The 26,293-nt window shown below is 40.0% G+C and overlaps 1 protein-coding gene across 4 annotated transcripts in view; it reads left to right on the forward strand.

Moving 5' to 3' along the window:
- ripor2 (RHO family interacting cell polarization regulator 2) overlaps nucleotides 1–26,293 on the forward strand; it is a 57,006-nt gene that overhangs the window by 20,223 nt on the left and 10,490 nt on the right. For 3 of the 4 annotated variants that reach the window (XM_017423721.3, XM_017423753.3, XM_017423738.3), the window contains exons 2-6: nucleotides 15,840–15,960; nucleotides 20,262–20,417; nucleotides 20,685–20,763; nucleotides 20,939–20,962; nucleotides 21,716–21,769. In XM_017423721.3, the coding sequence (XP_017279210.1) occupies nucleotides 15,840–15,960; nucleotides 20,262–20,417; nucleotides 20,685–20,763; nucleotides 20,939–20,962; nucleotides 21,716–21,769 (434 nt within the window). Of the gene's footprint in view, nucleotides 1–15,551; nucleotides 15,766–15,839; nucleotides 15,961–20,261; nucleotides 20,418–20,684; nucleotides 20,764–20,938; nucleotides 20,963–21,715; nucleotides 21,770–26,293 lie in introns of those variants that run through there. The other variant, XM_017423744.3, reaches the window with a different exon arrangement.

Below are 26,293 nucleotides of genomic sequence, written 5' to 3' on the forward strand. Positions count from 1 at the left end.
TGTGTGTTGATCAAATTCACCCGCCACTTCAAATATTTACCCGCATTTGGCGGGTGGCGGGTGCTAATTTCCACCCCTGGGCGTGGTTGTTGGTGCCAACTGGCTGGTCTGAGTATTTCAGAAACTGCTGATCTGCTGGGATTTTTACAACCATCTCTAGGGTTTACAGAGAACGGTCCAAAAAAAGAGAAAACATCCAGTAAAAAAAAACTTTGTTAATGTCAGAGGAGAATGGGCAGACTGGTTTGAGATGACAGAAAGGCAACAGCAGCTCAAATGACCACTCGTTACAAACGAAGGTCAGCAGAAAACCATCTCTGAACACACAGCAACCTTGAAGCAGATGGGCCACAGCAGCAGCAGACCTCACCGGGTGACACTCCTGTCAGCTAAGAACAGGAAACTGAAGCTGGCGCACTAAAACCGGACACTAAGAGACTGGAAAAACGTTGCCTGCTCTTATGAGTCTTCATTCCCTGAACCCCAGTGGCCTCCACAGCCACCAGATCTCAGTCCAATCCAGCACCTTTGGGATGTTTTGGAGCAGGAGAGTCACATCGTGGACCTGCAGCTGTGTGACGCCATCATGTCAGTATGGACCAGAATCTCAGAGGAATGTTTCCAACAACTTGTTGAATCTGTGTCATGAATAATTAAGGCAGTTCTGAAGACAAAAGGAGTACTAGCAAGGCGTACCTAATAAAGTGGCTGGGGAGTGTATATGAAGGTGGCAGGTGACCTTCACACAGGACTTCTTAAAATGCTTCTTCCACCATTAAGGACTCTTGAGTCGGTGTGTCTCTCAGTTGTGCAATTTTTAATTTGCAGCCTAATGCTTCATGCATGCTTGAGTTTGGAGAGTCTTGAGATTTCTGCCGTAGCTCCTCTGTGCCCTTCTCCCTGCAGAGTTTCTACTCCAAGCAGCTTAACAATCTCGTTAGCAGTAATGTGCACCTGCAAAAGAAAACTTTGGTTTTTCTCTTTCATCGAGCAGCTTGGTCACTTGTTATTCTGCTGTTAACATTATGGTAATGCTTTCATCAAGGAGAAGTGAGAGGAACATAAATCCACCATGACCGGCTGGTAAATGGCACCCAGTGTTGAATGAGTTACTTGTTTGATGGTGTGAAGTGCACATCTAATAAAATAAATATAACCAGAAAGCAAAGGATGCATGAATGTCTGGGGGTTTATATTTACTTGGCTGCTACACCGTTGCAGCAGGCTGGGTATTTTGTTTTCTATTTCATGCTGATTTAAGCTGTATGAAGCGGTGTTATCACAGTAGCCGCTATCAGTGAGGAGAATGTTGTTTTTTCACGCTAAAAATAACCAACGAAGCTGAAGGAACCGGCGCTGTCCTGTTTGTGTGGTAGCTGCATTCCAGCGCTGCAGCAAAGGTGGTCATTTTCTATCAGTCACTAATAATGAACAAAGGAGTTGAGTCAGCAGGTTCTCATGCTGAACAAATGTTTAACATGTCGATGGAGTTGGGCAAAGAGAAGAGTAAATGTGTTCCCGAACACATTTATGGTTTAAAAACATGTATTAATGAGAATTTCATTCATTTCATTCATTTTAGGGCTTCTTGAATCGTCTTGGACATCAGTTTTTTGTCTGCCAAACCAATTATAGACCAGTTTCAGAAAAAATGCTAAAAAGAAAACCCGTATTAAGCACATTAAAGCGAACAAAGTAAACTTCATAGTGTTAGGAAGCATACAGTCCATTTCACATGGTAACAAACAAAGATGCATTTGCAAAAATAGAAAGATGGCCGAATGAGAGGCAAACAAATCACTGACGTCTGACGAGTGTTTTGTAATTATTGTTTTGGGAAACAAGTGTGTAGCTAAATATTTGTCATCTTAAAGGGGTAGTTCAGATCTTTTGACGTGAAGTTATGTAGAAAGGTTATAAACAACTGTTGTAGATGGCTCTTTGAATTACCTCAATTTGAATAAATAGTTTAATTCTGACTAAATTAATAAGCTAGCAACTATAAAAATAATACATACAGAAGACTTTCTAGTCATTCCTTGGCACAATCATTGAATTTTATTTCATTGCCACTTAATGATGAAAGCTATGAGTGTCAGAAGCTGCAGATACATATATTAACCACCCAGGAGGTTACAAGCAATCAATATCTTACCTGTTGCAGATAGCATTTCAGTCTGAGTGGAGATGAGACCGAAACAACTTTAATCTCAACAGTTTTATATCGATTAATGTCAACCCCTTTTTCCTAAACCTTCACGCTGCTGATAATAACATTGTTATTTCAGCAGAAAGGTTTGGATATTTCTGAAGGGCTCCGGGCAGCACCAGAAGTGCTACAGCTAGCTGTTATCATTTCTGTTTGCAAATAACCCCAGAAATCCCCATAAATAACCATGTAATGTGAAATGACAGTGATGTTAAGGATTTTTAAACTGTGTTCTCATGAACCGCTATGAATTATTTTAAGGCTGTACCTGTTTTAAAACAACAGCAACACATTTTGGTCTTGGCCCCGCTCTGACTAGCTGTTAGCTCATCAGTCTGGTCTGAATGAAAATCTGATTTGTTGTTGATTTACAAAAAGGCTTTTCCATCTTGTATTCTCCATAATTATTTAAAAAAAACACCCAAAGCAGGTCTTTTCACAAATGTAGACATTTTTTGTCTGAAATTTGTCATTCATATAACATTTCTTAAAACAGTGTTAGAATTTACTTTAAAAAAAACAATAACCCAGCTAATGACACATAAATACTCTCAGTAAAGAAAATCTTCTTTTTGTTGCTTCTTATTGTTCTGCTGTTTTCAATTACTTGCATATGTACCAAACAGCCGACTGCAGCGTTATACTAGCTGGTTATATTTCTGTTTTTAAAGTATTAAAGTCTGCACCAAAGAGAATTATTAACCGCTCCTGAATGACCTAAAACGCCTCATTTGGTGTCCAGGAATTTCCTTGTATTTGACATCCAAATGAAACAGATTTGCTGATGTGAGCGTGTCTTTTTGTTTCAGCTTCTAATAACTGCTGCTAAGAGTTAGATCAGACAGGAATGTAGGCAAGAAAAAGATTAAATTCATGCGTCTTTCAGTCAGTTCTTTCTGCTGCCGTTGGTTTGCCGTGTGCCGTCTTGTGCGTAAATGTAAAACGATCGTGGAGGCCATTATTTGGACGGTGCATTCAACGGTGTGACTTACCGTTCTCTAAAGTGATTACACGCCGCGCTCCATTGTTGAAATGTCAACGACAGCTGCCTGAATGTAACCTCAGTCCAGACACGCCTGACTTAATCTGGTCATCTGTCCATTTAAATGCCACTCCGTAGTCCGGGCTTCATTTTTCTCTGCCCCATGAGGATACAGATAACCTATAATTAGAACCGAGTGACTATAATCACATCTTTACGATAAGAGGGGGAAGTCTGGACACTCTTACACACCCAGTAGGGTCACTGCAAAGGCTCTTTGAACTGGAAGATGCCACTGAGGTGGAGAGAAATGAGTTTTGGCTTTTGTTAAAGGGTTAAAGGGTCAGCTTGTAGTTGTTTGGATGGAGGTAAATATGAGTAAATAAATCCAGATTAAATCAGTGCAATCGTGTCTGAAACACTCATCCTTTCACCACTTAGGAAAATATTGTTCTAGTCTATCGAAAGCATTTATAAATGCACAGAAGAAGTTTTGATTAAAACCCCTTTTTGTTTCACAATAAACTGTAAAACCGACTGAACCGACTGTCTGCTGATTCCCATTACCGTCTACACAGTCTGAACTGGTTTAATGTTGACCCTAAAAAGCTATAGTCGTTGATTTGGTAAACTAATCTCTGTGGGGAAAAACTGGGAACTGTCTATCTGGGTCAGGATTCCCGGCAGATGGATTATTTTTACTCTGGGAAGATTTCAATAGACTGAAACACGAGTGAAGAAAAACATTTCAAAGTTGGTGTTTTGGAAAATTGGGCTTTTTTTCTTAACGTGTCGCTAAAAGGTTTGCTGAAAGGCATCAGGCAGATTTTTTTTTTTTTTAGTGCTAATAACACGTTGAAGATAATCATAACCCAAGCGGTTTAACTACAAGTATAAACATACTCAGAGGGGATTAAAGATGCATTTCGATCTGATGAACTGAGAAGGTTTTTAAGCAGTTAATCACAAAGGCAGAAACTTGAAAGCTGAATTGGTTCGAGCTGTGTCTTTTTCTCCGAATAGCAGTAAAATTATCACAACAAACAACAAAAAGCTTTGTTTATTTTTTTCCTTTAAGGAGCAGTTTGCTCTAACCTTGCGTGCCGTCGATAAGTGTTGTCCTTTTTGCGGCTGTAAAATTGTTTTATCGAGCCGTCGTCGTGTGTAGTTTTTGAAAAGGTGTTGGGATGAAGATCTCCTCGGCAGGTGCTTTTCTGACAGAATAAAAAGCTGCGGAGAAGAAAACCGCCTTAATATTTTATGTTGCGAGCCTGTTGTGCAGCTTTTGTGCTCAACTTGTGAACTGGGTCATCGGACCCGTTCTTGTTCTTGTCAAACATCTGTGTGAATTCTGAAATATTCTTCCACTTGTTTAAAAAAACGTCTTACAGTCAGAGACACAAACACCCTGAACGCCTGCGCCACACAGGGCCTGCTGAAATTCTCTTACTGTCCTTTGCTGCTTGTGTTTCTGTCACTGAAGTCAGTCGGAGGGTGAAAATGTTTTTACATCTACAGGTGATAGAGATCTCTTCAGTTACTGGATTGTTGTTTACAACACCGTCTTCTCTCTCCGTCAACAAGAGGATGCTTTTTACGAACTAGTAACAAGGCAAAGATTATTTTAAATTGTCTGGACATAACATTTTGATTATGAACAATGTTTTAAAATTGCAATGTGGTTTCTTTTTGTTCAAGGAAGAGCATTTTTCTCATGACAGGGCTGCTGATTTTATTATTACTATGCAACATTGAATATAAGATGCTTTGTTACTGTTTGCATTATTGACTTTTAATACTAAATCATAAGTATTTTGACCTGAAGTAAAGTAAGAAGATGAATGATTACCGACAATTAACATACATGCACACCTGTATCCATGTGTGTAAGCTGTTTGGCGTTCACGCGCTCATATTCCTATTATTTTCTGATCCACGGCCACTTTTTACTTCATTGTCTACAGCAGGGGTCTCCAGTCCTGGTCCTCAGGGCCACTGTCCTCCATGTTTTCCTTGTTTTTCTGCTCTAACACACCTGATTCAATGGTTAAATGACCTCTTCATGTTCTACAGAAGCCTGTTAATGACACACTGATTCAAATCAGGTGTGTTGGAGCAGAGAAACAAGTAAGACATGCAGGATGGTGGCCCTCGAGGACCAGGATTGGAAACCCCTGGTCTACAGCTACCCTCCTGCCTAATAGGTGGTGATAATATTTGATTTAACTGTTGGGTCGGAGGACAAAAAAAAGATAAGAAGTTGGAGCATCTAGGTATAACTAGACACAGGACAGGAAGCTGGACATTGAAGCCACAACAGATGAGCGCCCCCTAGTTTCTGGCTGCAGTGCAGTTATTAAGTCCCGCCCCTCCATGTAAAGGAATAGGACAATTCCCTGACTAAAACGTAACGTAACGTATATTCAAATATCCATTTTTTAAAATTACTTTTAGTTTCAGTTAGTTATTTGAGGCTTAAAGAGAAGTATCATGGTGCACAGTGATTGACAGTTTGACAGCGTGGCGTTTGGGGGCGTAGGGGAGGCTGTCATATCGAGGGTACAGCCCCACACAGTCCAAAGGCTCTGGCTCCAAAAATACAACATGGCATCACCAAATAATTGACATTTTGGCTTCAGTTTTGGACAGCGGAAGTTAACAGAGTTGCTTTTTTTTATTTTTACTTACTCATTGTCGATAAGTTTGAGTGATTTTCCACCAGAAATTTGAGTTTTTGTGTCCTTGTTGTCCGCAAGGGGTAAAATCTGGATAATGGTAGCAAATCTCTGCACATTTTTTCCTCAAAACAAGTGTCCGTTATATTTTTCTTCTTTTGCTTGTGGTTTTGACTCACCTCTTCATCTTCAGAGCCTCTTTTTAAATAAATATGGCAGCACACAGTTAGGGTGGTCCCCAAAAAAAGGATAATAAACTTTAAGTCGCACAGGTTGAGAGCACAGTATAACAGAAATAGAGCCATGAATCTGGTCTAAGCATCCAAACTTGGCAGGCAGGCACAGCAGCAGCACTCTGAGGTGACTTCTGATTGCCGTTTTACTTCCAAGTTTCACATCACATGAAGATCGAGGCAGACGATTTTAAATCATTTACTTTCTCCTTTGTTTACATCTTCTGAGGCTGATATCTGACTCATTAGATTAAGAAACACTCCGTTGTAATTGGTTTGTTGGTTATTGCTCTGCAGTGATTTATTAGCTCAATGCTTTAATTTCCTGCATCTTACATCTGTGCTGCAAGAGTTATATTGTTGTTTAAAGTAGAGGAAAAAAATAAAACTCTGACTTTTTCCTGCTCTGAGCTGTCATCATAAGGTGTTTTTTTTCTCCTGCTTTTCAACAATTTAGGAGCAGCTCTTTGAGTAAAGATGAAGAAAACCTCCGTCCACAGGAAGAACTCATACTTTTTCTCAACGTAATGATGCTCCCTGGCTCTTGAAAAACAGATATAAATGAGAAAATCCTGAATGTAATTAAGAAGCAATATCACAAGCGTTCTGCTCTGGAGGGTACATTCACATTTGCATACAGCTCGGTGGCTCTGCTCCGGTGGCTCCTCAGGATCAGAACTGTGCTTGTGATTATGTGCAGATTTGTCAGTGTCTCATTCTTTACCTGCAGGGGAAACATTTGGTTTTTAAACCTGTTCTGTCTAAGATTGCCTGCAGGTTGGTGTGTGACGAAAGAAGGATTAGAACAGAGCGACCGTTACGCCGAAATGAATAAGTCTGTGCAGCACGCATGCAGAAAATCCAATCTGGACTGGTTGAATTTTCGGGCTGTGTGTTATTTAATTAAAGATGCTGGACTTAGATGGACTCAAGTGTTTTGGGAAACCATGACAGGTTGATGTGCTTACTGTAGGTAAGTTTCCATTTAGTTTCTTGGTGTCTGACGCTGTCTTCTCTACAGGAGCAGCGAGAAGGAAACAGTTCAGTATGTTCTGGGTGAAAGCTGGCAGGTTTAGGGTTATTTAGCCTCAGTTTAAGCTTCAGAAGCAGTTCCTCTCTGAACCAGTGCACACAAACACGCTCATGAAACTTGCTGGATGTGTTGAAACTTATCGCTTCATTTCCAGTTTTTACAAAAACAATTATCACCCCTCTAATCTTTTTTTGTCCCGCTCCAAAAATGACATATTTCTCTCTCCTTTTACAGCTACACATTTTTATACCCTTCTCCTGTTTTGCATAAAACCTTTCATTATCGTTTTTCCATCTGTTCTAATTTTTTCCCTTACTTATACAGCCCCATCTTTTACATTAAATAAATTAAAAGGAAAGATGCTGAAAAACAACTTAGTTCAACTTTTTATGACTTTTCAACACAGCATCGGTAAAAGAGGAGAACAGAGATGAAATAAAACACTTATTTCCTAATTAAAAGCCTAGCAGTCCTCGAAGGAATGCATATTGCAGAACGCCTTTCATGGCAGAGATTTAAACTAAAATCATCTCATCCTGAGAAGAGACAGCGTTATGGCGTTTTGGTCAAACCTTGTAAAAGATGTTCTGCACGCTTTCATGCGATATTGTGAGATCTTGCAAGATGTGATGGTGCTCAGAGAATGTGTTGAGGATGAGTCTCAGCTACTACAACGAGTTTAAGCTTTATATCCATAAAACTGACTAAGTTATAGCTAACTTTATGTTCTGTAGGTTCAGTTGGCTGTGGAGGCCATCTTAAATGGGATTGACTCCAAAAGTTATTCGGTTGCGGACGTACATCCGTTGATTACTTTCTGAGAGTTTCATTAAAATACGTCCAGTGGTTTGTAAAGTTATTTTGCTAACAGACAGAAATGAACACACAGGGACATTGGTGGACGATAATGAAGGTTTTAAAAAGCCCCGTCCGAGTAACATCGAGGGCGTGTGTCCTACTTCTCTTCGGCTGGCTCCTAAGTGTTGTTTTACGTAACGCTCTCCATCCCATTTTGTCTACTGTTGCCATGGTGAGGCTAATTTATACAGGCATTAAGAATTAAGCTTCTCTTGTTAACATGCGCTGCAAGCCGATACTCATTTTTGTTTTCTCCCCCCTCCACACACACTCGTACACGAACACCCTCTCTGAAGAGAGGTAGCTGTTGAGGTGTGTGTGTCTGGATGACAGTGAGCTGGTGGCTGTCAGCTGAGTGTGTGTTTTGTGCATTAATGTTCAAACACTCAGAGCAGTTAGTGTGATTATTAGTGTGAATCATTCAGCGGCACAGCAGGGTTTGTTTACATACAGTGAGGATTCTGAATGGTGCTGACTTCAGGCTGCAGTCTGTTTTGTATAAAATTTCCTCTCTAATTCATGCATTTCTCAATTTTCTCCTGTGTTGTTTCTTCTGTGGTTAAAGGCTTCAGACTGGGTTCGTCCCATCAGGGATTATTTTTATTTTCTTTGCATGAAACTGTGTTTTTGGGTTTTACAATCAATTTATTCTCAGGTCCATAATAACAGCAGAATCAAAGACTTTGCTTCCATTCAGAAACCTCAGTTCATCTGGAATGAAGTGATTTTATCTGAGTGAAACTTAAATCTTCAGTTCACTAAATTAGTCCACCTGTGTCTGTACAGTGACAGCCTGTGAATTTACAATAAAATGACAGAAGGATGAGGAGTGAAATCGGGAACAAAGCGAGACGAAGAAGGGGAAGAATGAGGGAAGTGAGTCACGCTGTCGCCAAGGAAAGGACCTTTGTGGGAGAAGTGTTTTGTAAAAAATCAATTTTAAGAAGTCTGAGTCACCTCAGTTCAGACTTTCAGGCATGAATGGAGAGCTCTGTGGGAAACTGGCTGAAAAGAAAAGGAGGGAAATGTTGTGATGGTGATGCTGAGCATCTTTTCACAAATTTGGTAACAATGAGATGGAGATGTGACTGAATGAAGGAGCAAAAGTAAAACAAAAAAAGTGCTGGAATATTAGCTGCTTTACGAAGGTCCTGCAGGAATGTTAACACCTACACAGTTAAACCTTGTGACAAATACAGTACGTCACAAATTCATGTTCAGGTCAAATTAAAGGAATTACAGGAAAGATAAAATGGATAAAACTCCAGGTGGCTTTTTAGGATGCATTGCTTAAATTTCCAAGATGGACAGATTCGAGCCAAATGTTTGTCTCAAGTAATGCTCCAACTTTTCATTCTTTCTGTGTACAAATTAATATGCCCTTTTACTTTATGCAGAAACATAATTATAAAAACTTTGACTGTAAGAACACTAAATAAGACGAGATCTTCAGGCTTCTGGAAACTGGAACCATTGTTCAAGCCAAAAGAGCTGTGCCTTTTATGAAATTTTATATTCATATGTATTGCATTTTATCTGTTGTATTTTACAATTCTATGTTTGGTCTTTTTATTTTAAGATTTGGACCGATGGGTCTGAAGTAAAGGTTAATAATGATGGATATTTATATTAAAAACAAGCTTTCTTTGAAGGGTTGCTTCAAGGATTCAGTCCCTCGTTCTGTAAGAACTTGTCTCTTCTCTTTAGAGTCCTCTAACGTGTCGAGCTTAGCCGTATTAGCTTTACATTAGCTGGGTAAACTTTGTGTTCTTAACCAAGTGTTTGGATTTTAGTTGTCTCATTAAATTAGTGGTGTTGAATCGCTACTACCATTTAAAAATACCCAAATTGCAAGTGACTACTAAACTGCTCTCATTTTTTATTTTAAAATACTTCCATACCACAGACATGTCGGCACAGTACATCACAACAGCTGCTGTATTATAATACAGCTGCCGACCGGATACCAATAAATGAAAAATACTACGATCTGTACTTTGATTCGATACTTGCAATTGGCTTGGGACATCCCTAGTTTTTCAATATATCTAAAGTTTACTTTCTAAGAGGTCCATTAAATAATGATAATTAAAATATTCCATTAAATGGCTTCAAGAAGCCAGCAGACCATCAGCTGTTACCAACATCTTTTACATGAACAGTCAGCAGTAGACGGTGATATTTTATTATTTTTCGTTTCAAGAAAAATCAACAGTAATACCAAATGTAATGTGTCAGAATATAACAAATTAGACGTTAGCAATGGTTCTTGTGTCAAAAACTGTTTTTATTGGACAGAATGCTTTCATTTGTGAGGTTTCCTGCTGTTGCAGCTTAGATTCCTTTGTCTGAAGGGGGTTCATGAAAAATGACTATTTAAAGGGCCGTCACCACTCAAAGGACAGATCTCCCCACCCCCCATATGAACACGCCGCAGAAGGGAAGTGGAAAGGGACGAAATGAGATTCAACCTTCATCATATTCAGCTCAGATCAGGGGCTTTCCTTCCTTCCTTCTCACAGGTCGATTAATTCCCCCCCCTATCACCTTATCCAGGGTGCTCTTTTCTTTCACGATACTCAGCATCTTCAAGCACACACGGACACCGTCAAGGGCAGGACTAATGCATTAACACACACCGACCTCAGAGAGAACAAACAGCAAATTGATCTTGCACCAGGTGCCTTCCTATCTCCTGCCGTCTCCCATTTGCTAATTGCATATTTGTCATTTGCCCGCTCCTGCCAGGCTGCAGCTCAGCATACTGATCCATCTAATGCTAAGAAAATAAAAGAAAAAGTTAATCACACACGCTCAGAGGACCATGAGAGAAAAGACCAGTGAATTGACCGACAACAGCTGATAATAAATGACACTGAACTGGAAGTGGGCGTTGTTGTTCTCCCCTGGAAGGATATTAAGATGCAGCTAAAGATGACTGAGTGGTGAGGAATCGTGTTTGCTCCGCCTTTTGTGGAAACATTAATTTTAAAAGTGGAGTTTGCTTTGAAAGGGATTGGTGCTGGGAAAGGTCTGAGGGCATGAACGTTTGGCAAATTCTTTGTGTCATCTGCTGAAAGAAAGGTGGGAAAAGTCTATCTCACTTTGAATAAATATTTAATTCTGTCTTCATGAACGATTAATAAAGAGGAAAATATAAATAGTAACAGATCAAGAATTCATCTATTTGTCGGGAGAAAAGAAAAACTTTTGGTTCAGCTGCTACAAACACCAAGAAAAAAACCAAACGTCTCTTGCAGAAGATGTGCTCACAGGAGCACATGATGAGCTATATTTATAACAAAGATATTATCTTTGTTTCTGGGGGTAAAGATGATTATCTTTTTATAAAGTAGCACGTTTTAGAGCCTGGGCGAGTCCCTGAAAATGAATGTAGGCCAAACACAATCTCCAATGAACTAAATGAAGCGTTTTCTTCCGTTTGGCTGTGTGTGGTTTAATAGTTTTGTGTGTTGTGTGACGACAGGAAATCGTCCTTTTTTACCCCGTATGAGCTGTGTGTGCCATTTGGGAACACAAGGGTTCAGAAAGGACCTGAAACTGAAGCGATAATTTGATCTGGCATCGCTGCGTACAGAGATTGTTTTCAAGTGTCTACATTTACTCTTGTTTTGGTCCCGACAAACATGCAGGAAAAAGGAAAGAAATGACTAGAAGTGCTCTGAACAGTGTCCATCATGTACTGTTTTTTGCCCAAAGTGCATTGGGTAACTAGCTGTACCATCATTTCCCACACACCACTTTTCTGTTAGGGGATCGAGTCAGAAAGTCAGAGAAAGAAAATGTGTTGTTGAACACTGCAGAGAAGAAGAGCGGGTTGCTGCTCTCAGTTGTAAACGGTGGTTAGAGGAGGGCAGTCATGCCATCTTAGCAGAGACTGTCTGTGAATCATTTGATGATGTGACCATAGGTGCCTGAATATACAAACATAAGTACCAGCTCACCAAACTAAACCTGTGGCTGTTTAGTGTTGGGGGATATGCAGTGCACAGTTCACAGGACCTGAGTTTTAGCCCAGCTTGAATACTGGTTTAATTGATTTATTTTTTTAAACCAGTCATGGCTTAATGCAGATCAATAACCAGACTTACGTTGCTCCAATTTAATCTTTTATATATTAAAAGCCAAAAATGCCATGTGTGTCGGGCAGGTGAACGATTGTAGGGATATCTTGTGCTCCTAAAAAGTGTGATATCTAAGTTTTTCACTGTATTTTGTCTGATTTATATATATCTATAAAGAGCAGCTTGGTTTTAAGACATCACCACAGCTCAATGCTGTCTGACTAATGAGCTCTAGGCTAGCAGTGTAAGCTACTGGCTAAATTGGACTGAACCAGTTCAAAGTTTGGAGGTTGTCCAGAGTTCAGCCATTGTTTTTTTTATATATTCAATTTATAGAAGCAACTAAAATATGTACATTTTGAATTAATTTGAAACTTCATATGTTTGATATCAAGTGTTTAGGTCAACCAGAAAACTGTGGGATTCTCCCTCCAGGTTGGAGATGAGTCTTTGCCTCAAGAAGTTCTGCATGTTTTGTTCACGTGCGCTGATAGGATGGAGCAGGAGACTGAGTGATGGATCAGGGCCTCGTTTGCAGAAATGAGGGCGTTGCTCCTGTCAGTCGTGGTGAAGAAGGAGCTGAGCCGAAAGGTGAAGCTCTCGATTTACTGCTCCTGCCCATGTTCCAGCCATCGTCTTTGATCATGAGATATGGATCGTGGCTGGAAGAACGAGGAGCTCTGTCGCTCTGGGGGGAAGCTCAGAGTAAAGTGGCTGCTCCTTCGTCACAAAGGAAGTCAGCTGAGGTTTTCTGGGCACAACTCACTGGGAGGTAGACCCTGGGACATATCCAGAACTCACTGGAATGATCTTATATCCTCTCCGGCCCGGGAACACCTCCGGATCCCTCAGGAGAAGCTGGAGTGTCACTGGGGAGAGGGATGTCTGGGTTCAGTGATAGAAAATAAATAAACAGATGGATGGATTGATTGATTAATGGATGTATTTAAGTCAAAAATTAGAGGGCAAAACATCGCCACTTTGACAAATGAGGGTCCAGCCTCTTGCTCCATTATTCAGGAGCCACACTGATACATGACAACTTGGCTTTCCGAGTTAATATTTTTGAGAAACGATCCTTACTGAAGTTTTTGAGAAAAGAAAGCTGTAAGACCTGAAACGGGATCTTTACAGAGAAACATTGGTAAAGATACTTTATGACATGACCAATAAAAGATGCTTCAAAGAGACGATATTAAGCAAAATATGCATTTCACTGTGGAACTATCTAACTTATATACAGTTATATAGTTTGTAGTGAGGTAGAGGCCACTCTGTTTATGGTTATTTATTTTACATTTTTGTCTCCTTATGCTGTAATTTAATCTATTTTCTTATTGAACATATGGATTTGTACAGCTTTATCTTTAGAACAAAACAACCCTTTTTTAGCTCCACCTGATTTGGCAGTTCAACACGCAAAAAAACATTTATCCAACCATTGATCGTGACGGTTCGTTTGATGAGTCACAGCCACTCCGGGTCCTCTGGGTTTAAGTGATCAGGCTGCTATTATTAGCTGGGTCAGTATCAGTTCGGAGTCTTTTGTTCTGCCGCTGAAAAACAAGAAGCTTGGTTCTCCTGGGCCCCCCAGTGCCGAGTCTTTGTGTTCCAGTCTGTCTGCCACTCTGACTAAATGATGTGATGATATATGGTGTACTTACGTGTTTGCCTGCATTATCACAACAACATGACTCACTTCCCTCAGAGTTAGTGTTTTTGTCCTCCGGAAACACAAAAAGAAGACAGATTAGGGTATGTTGAAACACACAAGGTTCCACAAACAGAATGACACCAAAATCCTGAACGCTCTGGTGGTTTTTCCTGCCTCATTGTTTGCAAAGTTGTTGAACTGGTAAGACCACTGGGTGACTTTTCTACCCTGTGTCAGGACTCAAAGGAGACCTGATTGTTCGTCGTGTTTTTTCAGGTTTAATCTGATTTGACAAATTTTCCATTTCGTTCTTTGGGTTACATCACATTCTTGCTCAACATCTACAAAAATCTGATGGCAACGATGATGTATAAATGTGCATCAGTGTGGTTTTCTGTAAGAAGTCGCAATGCTAATCTTTACAGATAATTTCCGTCAAAATTGCACATAATTTATCAATTTGACACAAGTGAAAACTGCTTCCTGTCCCACTTGCATACACACGGTGGCTCCTGATTTATGATTATTTCCAGGAAATCACCAGAAACCTTCAGAACAAGGGTTTCCATTTCTGAAAAATCAGATATTTTACAGTTTTGTTGGTGCAGATCGAACACAATTACACTTACTCTTGCAAATGAGTCAGCCATCGACATGTAGTTACTTTTTCCAAAGTTTGATCTTTTTGAACTGAAATGTTGAAATGATCAATTTCTTTTCCATATGAGGGACCGATTGCCTTTCAAGCAGCAAATATCCATCCCCAGCAGTTCCTATAAGCATTCTGACCACTGAGTTGGCAAAAAATATACTTTTTATAAGAGATCTCAGTTATTTCATTCAATCTTTATTGCCCGCCGTCGGAGGCGAAGCAACATCTTGCATGAGAATGTTTTTAACGTAATTCACTCCAAAGTGGCTACAACTTACTCATTTTACAGCACAAAATGATTCTAGTTTGAAACTCTGGCATGAAAGGTGGTGGGCGAAATGTATTTCTTTAAGCAGGGGTTCCCAATCCTGGTCCTGGAGGGCCACTATCCTGCATGTTTTCCTTGTTTTTCTGCTCCAACACATCTGATTCAGTGGTTAAATCACCTCTTCATGTTCTGCAGAAGCCTGTTAATCACCCACTGATTCAAATCAGGTGTGTTGGAGCAGAAAAACAAGGAAAACATGCAGGATAGTGGCCTTCGAGGACCGGGATTGGAGATCACTGCCTTTAAGGAATTCAAGGCCTTTAATTGACTTTCTATTCTTGTGGCCTAAAAAACAGGAAAACTCTGGTACTTTTCTAAACCTTCAATCCTGATTCTGCTCCAAACCATTTAAAAATATTCACCTGCTGTCTCTCAAACAGAACAATTTAAGCAAAAACCGTCTCTCCAATGAAGATTTGATGCAGTTGCCTCAGTAGATTCCTCCCTTTAGGCTCTTGATCTTTGCCACATCATTATCCGACAGCTATATTTGGCTGTTTCTCCGTCTATTTTCAGCTCGCTTCCCAAGTGCCCATGTCAGTCACGCTGCTTTCTCCAGCTTTAGGAGAGGAAAAAAAAAAAGGTCGAAATCTGACAGACTGCTGTAGGTAAATATAGCCGGAGTGATAAAAGATGTCTTAACTCCAAGAGGAGCCGTTTTTAGACTCTTAAATGAAGAAAACGGTTTGTAGCGGCAGGTTTGGAGTGAGGCGTGAATGCTCCGTAAACTCATATCAGCCTGATGAACTGCAGGTTTAGGAAAGTCCAGCTCTTAGATCAGATGTGAAATGTTTGCGCACGTGTTGAAAAGTGACTGAAGACGTCTGCTGTGACGCCTGCCTGAGGTGCAACAGTAACAGCTGAACTATGCTCTGTGGTGACAAATGGGGCAAAGGAGTCGGGAACGTGTCAGCACAGGCGCTGAATGCTGCTCATCCGCATCGCACGCGGCAAACATCACCAGCAGTGTCTAACCGGAGCTGCGGCCTTCCACAATGCTCCGTGATTAACCTCCCTGACGAATAACTGGGGCTCACGCTGACCCTCTCCTTAAAGGTCTTCATTGTTGTGTCCGGATGTTGGCGGCGCATTTGTTTGAAAATGAATTTCTGCGTTCGTCTCTTCTCCAGGGGTGTCATCTCGTGTCCCGGAGATCATGGCGGCCGGCACCCACTCCCCCGGCGGGCCCAATGGCATCATACGGAGCCAGTCCTTCGCAGGCTTCAGCACACTGCAGGAGCGTCGCTCACGGTAGGCACAGATCCACAAACTGGTTATCGATGACGATGAGCAGTTTTTAAATAAAGTCTTTGGGTCAAACGGTGACTAGAATAATGTTTTTTAAAATGCAGTATTCAACCTTTTATTCATTTATCTCCAAATGATGTAAAGATTAGGAAAGAAATATCAGATATTTTTGTTTTATTGGTAGTTTTTTTGAGTAAAAAATATGTCTTAATGATATCTAAACTGGCCGTGGACATTTTAGGCCAAAATCAAACCTAATTTGGTTAAAAAGGGACAGTTTTGTAAACATCTACACTTTGTCATATGGTTGTAAACATGAAAGAGGTGCCTGCATTTAGCCCAGATTGGCAGGAATAAATAAATTTTAAATAATTTTCACATTTAACTGAGCCAGCAGACAGATAGGAGTATCAGCACTGTCAAAATATAAAACCTTCTGCAATCTGTATGCAATTTGTAATTCATACCAAACATTTGCTTCTTTTTTTTACATTTTTCCTCTGCCAGTGAGTTATAAATGTATAAATAGATCTCTATATTAACTATTATTGTCTCTTTTTCCAACTTTCAACTGTTAAGTGAAGTCATTGGGGTTTCAATTACAATATCGGAGATTGAGACATTTTGACATTTGGGCTGTAATTTAGCTCTTTTTAACCAGTGTTTGAAATCTCAGTAGCATTTTTTATATGACTTACTGACTGGGTTGAGTTTTACAAACTTAAATAGTTTGGGTTGTATGAAATTTTAACTTTAAAGACTAAACAAACTTTGGCTAAATGCATCATTAACTTCAGATTTCTCAAAATATTCAGGGCTAAATTAAAAGCTATGATGAAACACAACACTGAAAAAACATCTAGTGATTTAGTAATGTGTTAGTCTTTAATAATTAGTGATGAATTCATCTTTAACAGATTGCTAATGTCAGATAATATTTACAAGCTGAAGATTCTCTTTACGCTATATGAAAGTGTTTAAGAATAGTTTATGGTCTTAAAAACTGTATATTTATAGAGCTACTTTGAGTAGACTAGCTTTAAAAAGTGCTTTTGGCAATGCAGCAAAATCTGGACTTAAATCTAGTTATTGAAACTGACTTTTCCAGACAAGCTGCTGCCACTCAGTGCGCTTCGGTTCGTTTTTCAGCTGATTGTGAGTTTTTGTGCAAATGGACGAGCTGCAGGTACAAGTCTGCTGCTCCACGGCTCATTAATGAAGAAGAATCGTGTTTTTCCCCCCAAAAAGCATCAAGCCTGTCAGAGCAGACGGTTGCAACATTCGGAAAAGATAAAAGTTTGTCAGTAAAACGTATAAACAGTCGCGCTGCTGTGTTGACATCGTAACTGAAAGAACGCTGACTGTTGTGTGAAGAAGCAGCAGCGACGGAGCAGCTTTTATTTGTCACGTTTTAGAAAAAAAAGGAACATGCCAGTCGAAGCAGATCTTCTCTATTCCTGAATCTGGTTCTGCTCAAAGTTATTTTCTCTGCATGAGGATGAATGTAAATATTTGAAGTTTTCAAATCTAACATTTCCATAGATGGACAACTTCTTTAAATCTGCATTACGTGACTTTTAGGTACATATGTCTCATAAATAAACTGAATAGGTTTAAATCAAACTCATTGTCCCTGCTCAGCAGCAAACAAGCTGAAAGGTTAATTTAGACAATATAAAGTGTGGTTCTGTGGAAAGTTTATGAACAGTTAATATCTTACCTGTTGTAGATAGGAGAAATAGTTTAATTCAGACTTTATTGATCAGCTAACAGCTACAGCTGAGACCAAAGTGAGCTGCTTCAACCTTAAAACAACTCCTTCTTGCAAGCGCCAATAGCTTCAGCAGCAGCTACCTTCTGGAGTTCACTTCCTGTAGGAAAATAATAAATCTTCTGGAGTAACTGTGTGAAGTGAAATTGATTGTGCTGTAAAGTTTTCACATAAACCACTATGAAAGTTTTGAGATTGGAGTTGTTTTAAGACAGTAGATATCCACTTTGGTCAAAATTAAACTTAAAAAGCCATCTACAACAGGTAAGATATTAGTTGTTTACAACCTTTCCACAGAACCTCACTTCAAAACATCTGAACTGTCTTTACAGGAGTTTCTTTTTGTCATTTATTTAACAGAGAATTTCAAGAATTAAGCTTAAATACTTAATAAAAGTATAGATTTGCATAAACAATCTGTTTAATTGAAAACTGGGATTTGTAAAATAGCGCGCACAATTAAAAATATGATTAACTGATCTATAACTTTGTTGAAAAACTAAACAAATCATCTGATTTTATGCGAGCACTCCTTTGTTTACACTTTTTGCTGACGCAGTCTCCCAGTTTTCCTCGCTGAATTATGCATAAAGTACCGCTCCTTCCTGTATTACCGTGCAGAAATAGATTGCACGCCTTTCCTGTGCGATGCGTTCAAGTGCAGCGTTATTGCTGAAGTGTTGCCGGTGTGGGAAGATTCAGAGGGAGGCTTTTGTTGCCGACTGGATCATTAGAGTTCATTCACAACATCCAGGAGCCAATCAGATCAGAAAGATGTGTTTATGCTCCCAAACCTCCAGACATCTGTCTGCTTGGTGTGTCAGAGGGTAAGGTCGGATTCATCAGCTGGTTATCTGGAAATGAATCATACAAAGCGCCGCTCAGAGTATGTAGCTGTGGAATTTATAGCTACAGCTGTCTCTTATTGGTCACTGGAACCAGTTTCATTCAGATTTACACACAAAAAAGGGATTTTTTTGACGCTGAGCCAAAGTCCACGCTTTGCCTCAGTAATCATTTAGACTGTCTTGTTTTGTTTTTCATTCATTGGTAGAAATTGTGAAATGTTTGGGATCAATAAAGCTCTTGAGAGGTTTGAGTTTTATCACTGTTTCTTCTGCTTTGACTCATTGTTCAAGACAAAGCACATCCCAGATCTATCTCTTCCAATCTTTTCCTTCTGGGTGTCGGTGCCCGATTGTCTCCATCAGCCTTTTGGACCCATTTGAAGATCCTGTTGCCCTCCTTTCTCTCTGCTCAGACAGTGAACGGTTTGATTAGATGGAATGACTCAAGTGTGGGTGGGGGTCGTCTGCTGGCAACAGACAAGCTGCGTTCTGATAAAGAGCTGCAGAGATGAGGCTTCTGATGCCAGTGGAGTGTGTCACAGTGTGTAGTTCTGGTTCAGTTAATGTAAGTCCATTTGTTTTTTGCTTTATTGGCTTTATTTGTTCTTTCATGCTGCAGATTTTGCATTCTGTGCAACAGTGAAATTATTGGTCTGTGTGCATATGAATGTGTGTGTTTCAGGAAAGTAACCCCCAGTTCATGGTAGCTTGCATGACCCCAAGGCTACACAGTACTTTTATTCAGAGTTGCCCTACATTTGTGGCAGCTAAGCTTGAATTTCTGCTGCTGCTGCTGCTGGCTTTGCATCAAAACATGGCACGTTCCAACATGTCGAATCCTGGAATGGGTTGTTTGTGTCCCTGACGTGACTCCCGGATCATTTTATTAAGACCGAGGAAATGTCATTTGTCAGCTAAGTCTGTAAAGCTTTTTTGGAAAGCTAAAAATATGCATTAGTGTGGGAGGATGAGTGTGACCCAAAATGAATTCGTCTGAGGACAGAGGCTTGTGAGGTGGCTCTGTGGTCATCTTTACTCATATGTAGAAATGAGGTTTAGACCAAGTAAGTCATGGAAAAGTGTTTGTATAAAATTTCCTCGTGGCTGATTTGGTTCATGAACTATCAAATAGAAATATATGTTCAGGTTCTCACATAAGAAGGTTTTATAGGAAACTTTGTGCTTTGCAAACAAAAACAAGCTTTAGTTAAAAGTCGACGATTCCTTGAAGGAATGAATATCACCCACCGTCTTTCATGCCAGAGTTTTAAACTAATATGATGTTGAGATGACTTTTGGTTCAATCTTAAAAATAAAGTTATGTGCGATCCCGTGCAATGACTCGCAAGTTTTTGCTGGCAACATGTGAATAACATGTTTAAATCTCTCAGCTGAGCGTGAACAGAGTCGGTGAGTCTCCTCTGTTTGACAGATGAGACAAATTCATGCTGGGATCACTTCAGGGCATGTTCAGTTTCCTGAAAAAGGTGCAGGAAGCTTCTCTAGCTCTGTGCTGTGAGCAGCCAGTGAGTAAATATTCAGCTGGAAAAGTTTAAAAAGTCTTTTTTATTCTAGGAGGTGTTTTTATGTTGTGAGGCGCAGTCTGTTCTTGCTTTTTTTCCCCCCCAAAGTCATCGTCCCGGTGGTATAAAGCACTTCTCGTTGGTATGAATGTTTGTGTGCAGGTGTAACTCCTTCATGGGAAACTCCGCGGTGCAAAAGAAGCCTCAGTCCAAGCCAAAGAAGACCCACCTGTCAGGCCACAAGGGAGCCAGCGGCTCCAGAGATCCGCAACCCAAAAGACTGGAGGAGATTTACACGGCGCTCAAACAGGGCTTGGAGTAAGTAACTCCTGCACTGATTCGATGCTCACAGTCCGATTCATCCGAGAAGCTCCTGAATACAGAGCGGAAACTTTTCAAATGTTCATTTTTTTTTACATCAAGCATTCGTGGGCGAACTGTTGCAGTTTAAAATATTACCTCTTGATTTAAATGTCTTCATTTCTGCTGAAATGATCTTTTAAGTTCTCTCTGATCGATCGTTAGAGTTCACTGCTGCATTTGTGTGAAACCTGAAATATGTATTTATTTATTTTTTCCTCGTAGTGAGTACCTCGAAGTTCATCAAACGGAGCTCGATAAGCTCACGTCTCTAATGAAGGACATGAAGAGAAACTCTCGCCTGGTAAGACGTCTCTGATAATTGTTATAAACAGACACATAGAGTCAAAACTACCATGTTATAAACTTGTATTTTCCTTTTTTTGGGGGTAACAGACAATGGTTATCTTCTTTGCATTATGAAAACTGTTTTAAATGCAGTTTCTTCAGTAACTGTGTGTTTTTTCTTCCCTCGCCAGGGAGTGCTGTACGATCTTGACAAGGTGAGCTGATGGAGGGAAGGAAACACTTTAAATAGAAGCTTAAAAGTCTAAAATTAAGACAGAAAGGCCAGAGAGAGAAAAGTGAGGGAAACAGTAAAGAAATTGATGGATGAGATAAAAGAAAAACATTGATAAACTGAAAGAAAATAAGTGGAAGGACGAGAAAGTAAAAAAGGTGGCGCTGTGTAGGTTTAATAGCCACACGGGCCATTTTTTACTCTAAGATGTATCTTATTAAATACACTAATCAGCCAAAATATTATGATATTGAGCCCGTTTTGCTGCTGAAACACCTCTGACCAGGGATTAGACTCCTGCAGTTTTCTGTTGTATCTGCGATCAAGCTGTCAGTAGCAAAACATTTAAATCCTGTAAAATGTGAGCTTGGACCTTCACGCTTTGGTCCCAAACTTCTCAGCTTTTAACCCACAAAATAACAATTAGGCTTTACTGCCCTACGATTTCTGGTTGAAGTGCATGAGCATTGCCAAGAAGTAATTTAACAAAGAGGCTCAACAACCTTTATATTATTGTTTTTTTATCCATCTGCTGTTTTTATCTCTTATAGCAGTTAAGTATGAAAACGTCATTTTCAACCATTTTTAAAGTTAATTTGGTTTCAGTAAATCTCCTCAAGACCCCAACCCCCTTTTCACCTCACCTTTTAGTGGTAATGTTCTTATGTTTGATCCGTTTATGTTGCCACTAAAGTCTAGTTGTTGTTTTTTTGTTGTTTTTTTTTCATTTCTGCAGCAAATCAAAAGTATTGAGCGGTACATGAGGCGTCTGGAGTTTCACATGAGCAAGGTAAGAACTTGTGTGTGTGCTGAGGAGATTCAGCTCTTGGATCTTATGGAGGGTCTTTAAGACACTTTTTAATTTTCATTTTAATGTGATCACATTGAGTCTTTCCTTCAACTTCTTTTATACGATGTTACAAGACCAGATATTCATGATTTGGGTGCTCTAGCTTTAAGAAATCGGGTAAAAACGTGTAAAAGTACTCCATGGTGTTCTGGTAAAAAGTTGGCTCCATGTCTGGTGAGCTTTGTTAGCTTAACATAAAGAAATAATAGTCAACGCAGCTAGTTTTATACAAAAAACAACACATAGCCTCCTTCTTAAAGTTTAATTTAAATTGTTTGTATGCTTGTTTTTACTAATTATGCTAATCAGCTGACAAAAACAAAGAAAGAAAGAAAGAAATCCACTCAGTTGTATTTCCAAGCTGTCAAACTTTTAACTTCTTATAGAAATAAACAATATTTTCTAGCTTAACTACTAAAACATTTTAGCTTTTTGTTAGTTTGACCAAACCTGCAGAGTTATTCTACACTTTTTGTCACTTTCGCTCCGCAGCTATTGTTGCTTTTCTTTTAATTCATGCGTTGTTTAAAAGAAATATCCAACTTTTTTTTAATGGTTCAGGCAAAACACATTATGGGACTTTTTAAACGACTTCTTATTCCTTCTTTTGTTGTTGTCTTTCCTGCCAGTTGGGGACATTAACCTCCCACAGTTTTTGTTGGTCCCACGAGGTTTAAAGACTCTTTGACTTTCCATTCATATCCCCTTTTTGTAGTCCAGGCTAGATCTCCCTCGCTGTGCATCAAATCAGACATGACAGCAGGTAATCTGAACACACGCCCAAACAGCGGCGCAGATCCAAAGGTAACCATGGTTACCTGAGGACGGCCTTTGATGTCTTCAGGAGAACTCAAGGAAATCATCTATCGGGGGATGTTAACCCTTGATATTCCTGTATGTGCTCTCAGATAATAAAACCCCCCTCACCTCATGACCAAACGTGTTTAAAAACGGTACAACAATGGAGAAAAATACTCGAGTCTCTTCTGAGGGTTAAAAACAGCTGCAGACTTCAGAAAGGATTTTCTGAAAGTGGTTTATAAAGAGGAAAAACTGAGACGGAGACAGAAAAAATATCTGAGACTCCGTGGAAAAATGGGAAACGTTTTGAAATTCGAAAAAAGGCGAGCTCCATTTTGACGTTAAAAACAGAAAGAAACGGAGTCTACGCTGGTTCTGTCTTGTAAATCTGTTAAATAAATGCTCATCCAACATTACATGGAAGTTCCTCTGTTCTTGTGCAAAAATAGATTTGATCGCATTGGTAAATATTTGAAAAAGAAGCGTGTAGTTTATCCTGGGAAGGGGAAAAATCTTATGTGTCTAGTTAAATTCAGCTCTCATTGAGTAAATATGTCGTACAAACCAGCCCTTCTGACAGATCTGCAGTTTTACTTCAACTTTGCAACAGATGGGGGTTTGGAGAAATTCAAAACTTTTCTTCTTTATTTGAAATTGTCCTATTTTAGTTTTTCTTTTTCCTCTTCTACTGAGAAAACCATAGCTGTCAAATTCACAAGATGCGAGTCATAAAACTGGAGCTGCAGCACCGGCACGTCTCCCTCATCTCCGGGGGGAAACGAAAAGAAGACAGCCAGCCGTACGTTCAGGAGCGTGTTTGTCCGTGTTCGGGCTCAGGCGGGTTTCTTTGTGCTGGACAGCTGCCGCGAGCGTCGACTTAACAATCATCCATCAGCGGGTTGTTAGTTTGTGACTCGCATCAGCCCGTTCTTTTGTTCCGCTCGCAGTAATTGGCGCACGCGGAGGAGGCAGGTGGTACAATACAACCTCCGTGATGTCCTGCGCGGGACAGTTTCTGTCTCTGATGTGTCTGCAGGACACTGGTATCAGCAGGGCATCATTAAAGAGATGGGTGACACAGCTGCCAGGCACCTCCTCTGCCTCTGAAACTGTGTGTGTGTGTGTGTGTGTGCCACATGCCAAATTCAGTCCAGAATGAGTGTGAATAGTTTTTGCATGTGATTATTCCTCATAAAAAAGCATTTTCTGCTTTCCCCCCTCTTCTATCCATTGCTAATTTTGCCATAAACACACACACACACCCACCCACACACACACACACTGTTCCCCAGAGAGGGGCTTGGATGTTTGCTGTTGTTTGGTGTGGCCCGCCTGTTTTAATCTGCTTATAATCACTCGCCCCCGGACATTAAGTGAGTGTGTGGGCGGGGGTGTGAGCGCACCATTATCCTACAATCCTGGATAATGTCCACGTCTTAAGAGGATTTCTGACAAATCCTAAAGATTCTTTGTTCAAATTTAAAACTTCACGCCGTAGAGAGAAAATATTTAATAAACCCACAGGCTAACCTGTAAACCCGCCACGTTAGTTTTTTCTGTTTTTGTAAATGACAACAAATGATGAAGATGGGCACAAAAGTGCAAAAAAGGGAGAACTAGGAAGCTAAAATGCTTCTTAAGTTTCAAAATTAATAAATGCTGATACAGTATTTCCTCTGGCTCAGGACATAATTGATTTCTGAGTAAAGATTTTCCCATAATTCCTCATTTGCTCTTTGAGCCGTGCAGTTTTCCTTTCCAGTGTGCTGAGCTGAAATTACCACAGTTCAAAGGAGGGCTGGATTTAGCATATATCTGTTTAATGTTTTTAATTAACTCACTAGATGTGAAGAATAAGTTTCTTTATTGGATGTGTTAAAACTAATTGCTTTTATTGAAAGGTTTCTAAATTTCTGACATTAAATTTTGTCTATGAAATATTGTATTTTACCTGTTAGTGGTGTTTTTTTTTGTGTGTGGGAGGTTGAAGTTTTTCATGCTTTTATTTTTAAAGAATCTTTTTTTATATAAGTTCTCAGTTTAAAATCCAAGTATAGTTTTTGGCAGAACTTGGTAGAAGAACTTGAAGAAGAATATGGATAAAGTCCAGGAAAGGTGCAGTAAACCCACATGCTCGTTGTTTCCAGACGAGCCTCTGCTTTCCTTCCTGGCGGTCAGAAGCGTCTCTTTGCCGTCCTTGTTCCCTGTCCGTCCCGAGGCTCAGCAGCGTGCTGACGGACACCCTCTGATGGGCGGCTCGGCTGACCTTCAGGAGCTCTTGTTGTGGTCGGGGACAAAAATTAGCTTCGTTAGCTGTTCTGATCTGATGATGGAGGTTCATCAGCCCCAGTTTGTGAAATCCGACAAGCATAATTTTCTCCAAACTATAAGTCATTACAATCATTTAAATTAGTTTAATAACATTTCATGCCTTAGCTGGACGAGTGCAGAAGGTGATTTGGTTGAATTCTGGCTTTTTTTTTATCCCAAACTTGAGTAATGGCTCCAAATCTTTTCTTTTTTTGTTGGATAGCTGAAAAAAAGTTGAGGTTGGATGTTGTTTTATAGCAGCTCAGTTGCCGCTGCAGCCCCACCACATACCACAGACAGACAGACGGGCGGGCGGGTGGGCTGGGTCCCAGTCAGGGGTGGGTGGGTGTCCAGGAATGGCTGGTTTAAGGTGGAGCCGCTGGGAACGGAGTGGGGGTGAGATCTGTGCGTCATCATCAGACTTTATTATAAACCCTCTAAAAACAGGAACAATCCCTCTGCAGCCAGCGTGCCGTTCTTACCGCGATAACTGAACCAGCTCAGAAACTTCCACATGTTGACGTCTGAACTCAGGGTTCGGCTCGGTTGTGGAGAGACGCAAACAAACTGCAGCTATTAGGGCAACAGGAGCCAGACTGGCCCATTTTCTCCTGCGCCTCCCTAATGATTCCCATAAAAGAGCAAACAGCATCAATATTTCAGCGCAGGCATCAGACAGGTAGCCATAACGTCCTTTAATGAGGCTCATCACAAGGGGGGGTTGTTTTTTTTCTGGCTGTTACGTGAATCAGTGTGAATTTTTAGGGAAGCTGAAAACTTTAGATTACACAGATTCAACATCCAGACTACTGGTTGATTGATTTATCAGATATAGATCACTTTGAATGACAAATAGATGTTCAGATCACACATGGTTAAAGGTTAACGTTTTGTATTGCTTTCACAGTAAGTTTCTGTCTGATTTAAAGGTTTATTTTTTAGCTGTTGCTGCAGCTGCCTCAGCGAGCTTGACTCCTCTTCAGAGTTCGTTTGTAATTTTTACTTTGGGTTTTATTTACATTTTGTTAAAAAAAGAAAAGCTAAATGAGCAGATAGACTGCCTCCTCCAAGTCAGCTTTACTTCATATCTCTGGCATTGTCAATGAAGAATCAGATGAATTTGTTTGCCTTTTTGTAAAGAAGAAAATCACACGACAGCATTTTGGTTTGTGAAAGCAAATTAACATTAAGGTGCTTTAACTCTTAAATGTCTCGGAAAAGCCTAAAAATTCACTTTTAATGCTTGAAATGTGCTTGAACTTGACTTTGAGGGACGTGTAGGAACTCTTGAAATGGTCTTGTGTTAAAATAATAATTATCTGACCCCCTGAGCATATCCAGGCTGATTTATTT

Source organism: Kryptolebias marmoratus, linkage group LG5, assembly GCF_001649575.2.
Source record: "Kryptolebias marmoratus isolate JLee-2015 linkage group LG5, ASM164957v2, whole genome shotgun sequence".
Lineage (NCBI taxonomy): Eukaryota > Metazoa > Chordata > Actinopteri > Cyprinodontiformes > Rivulidae > Kryptolebias > Kryptolebias marmoratus.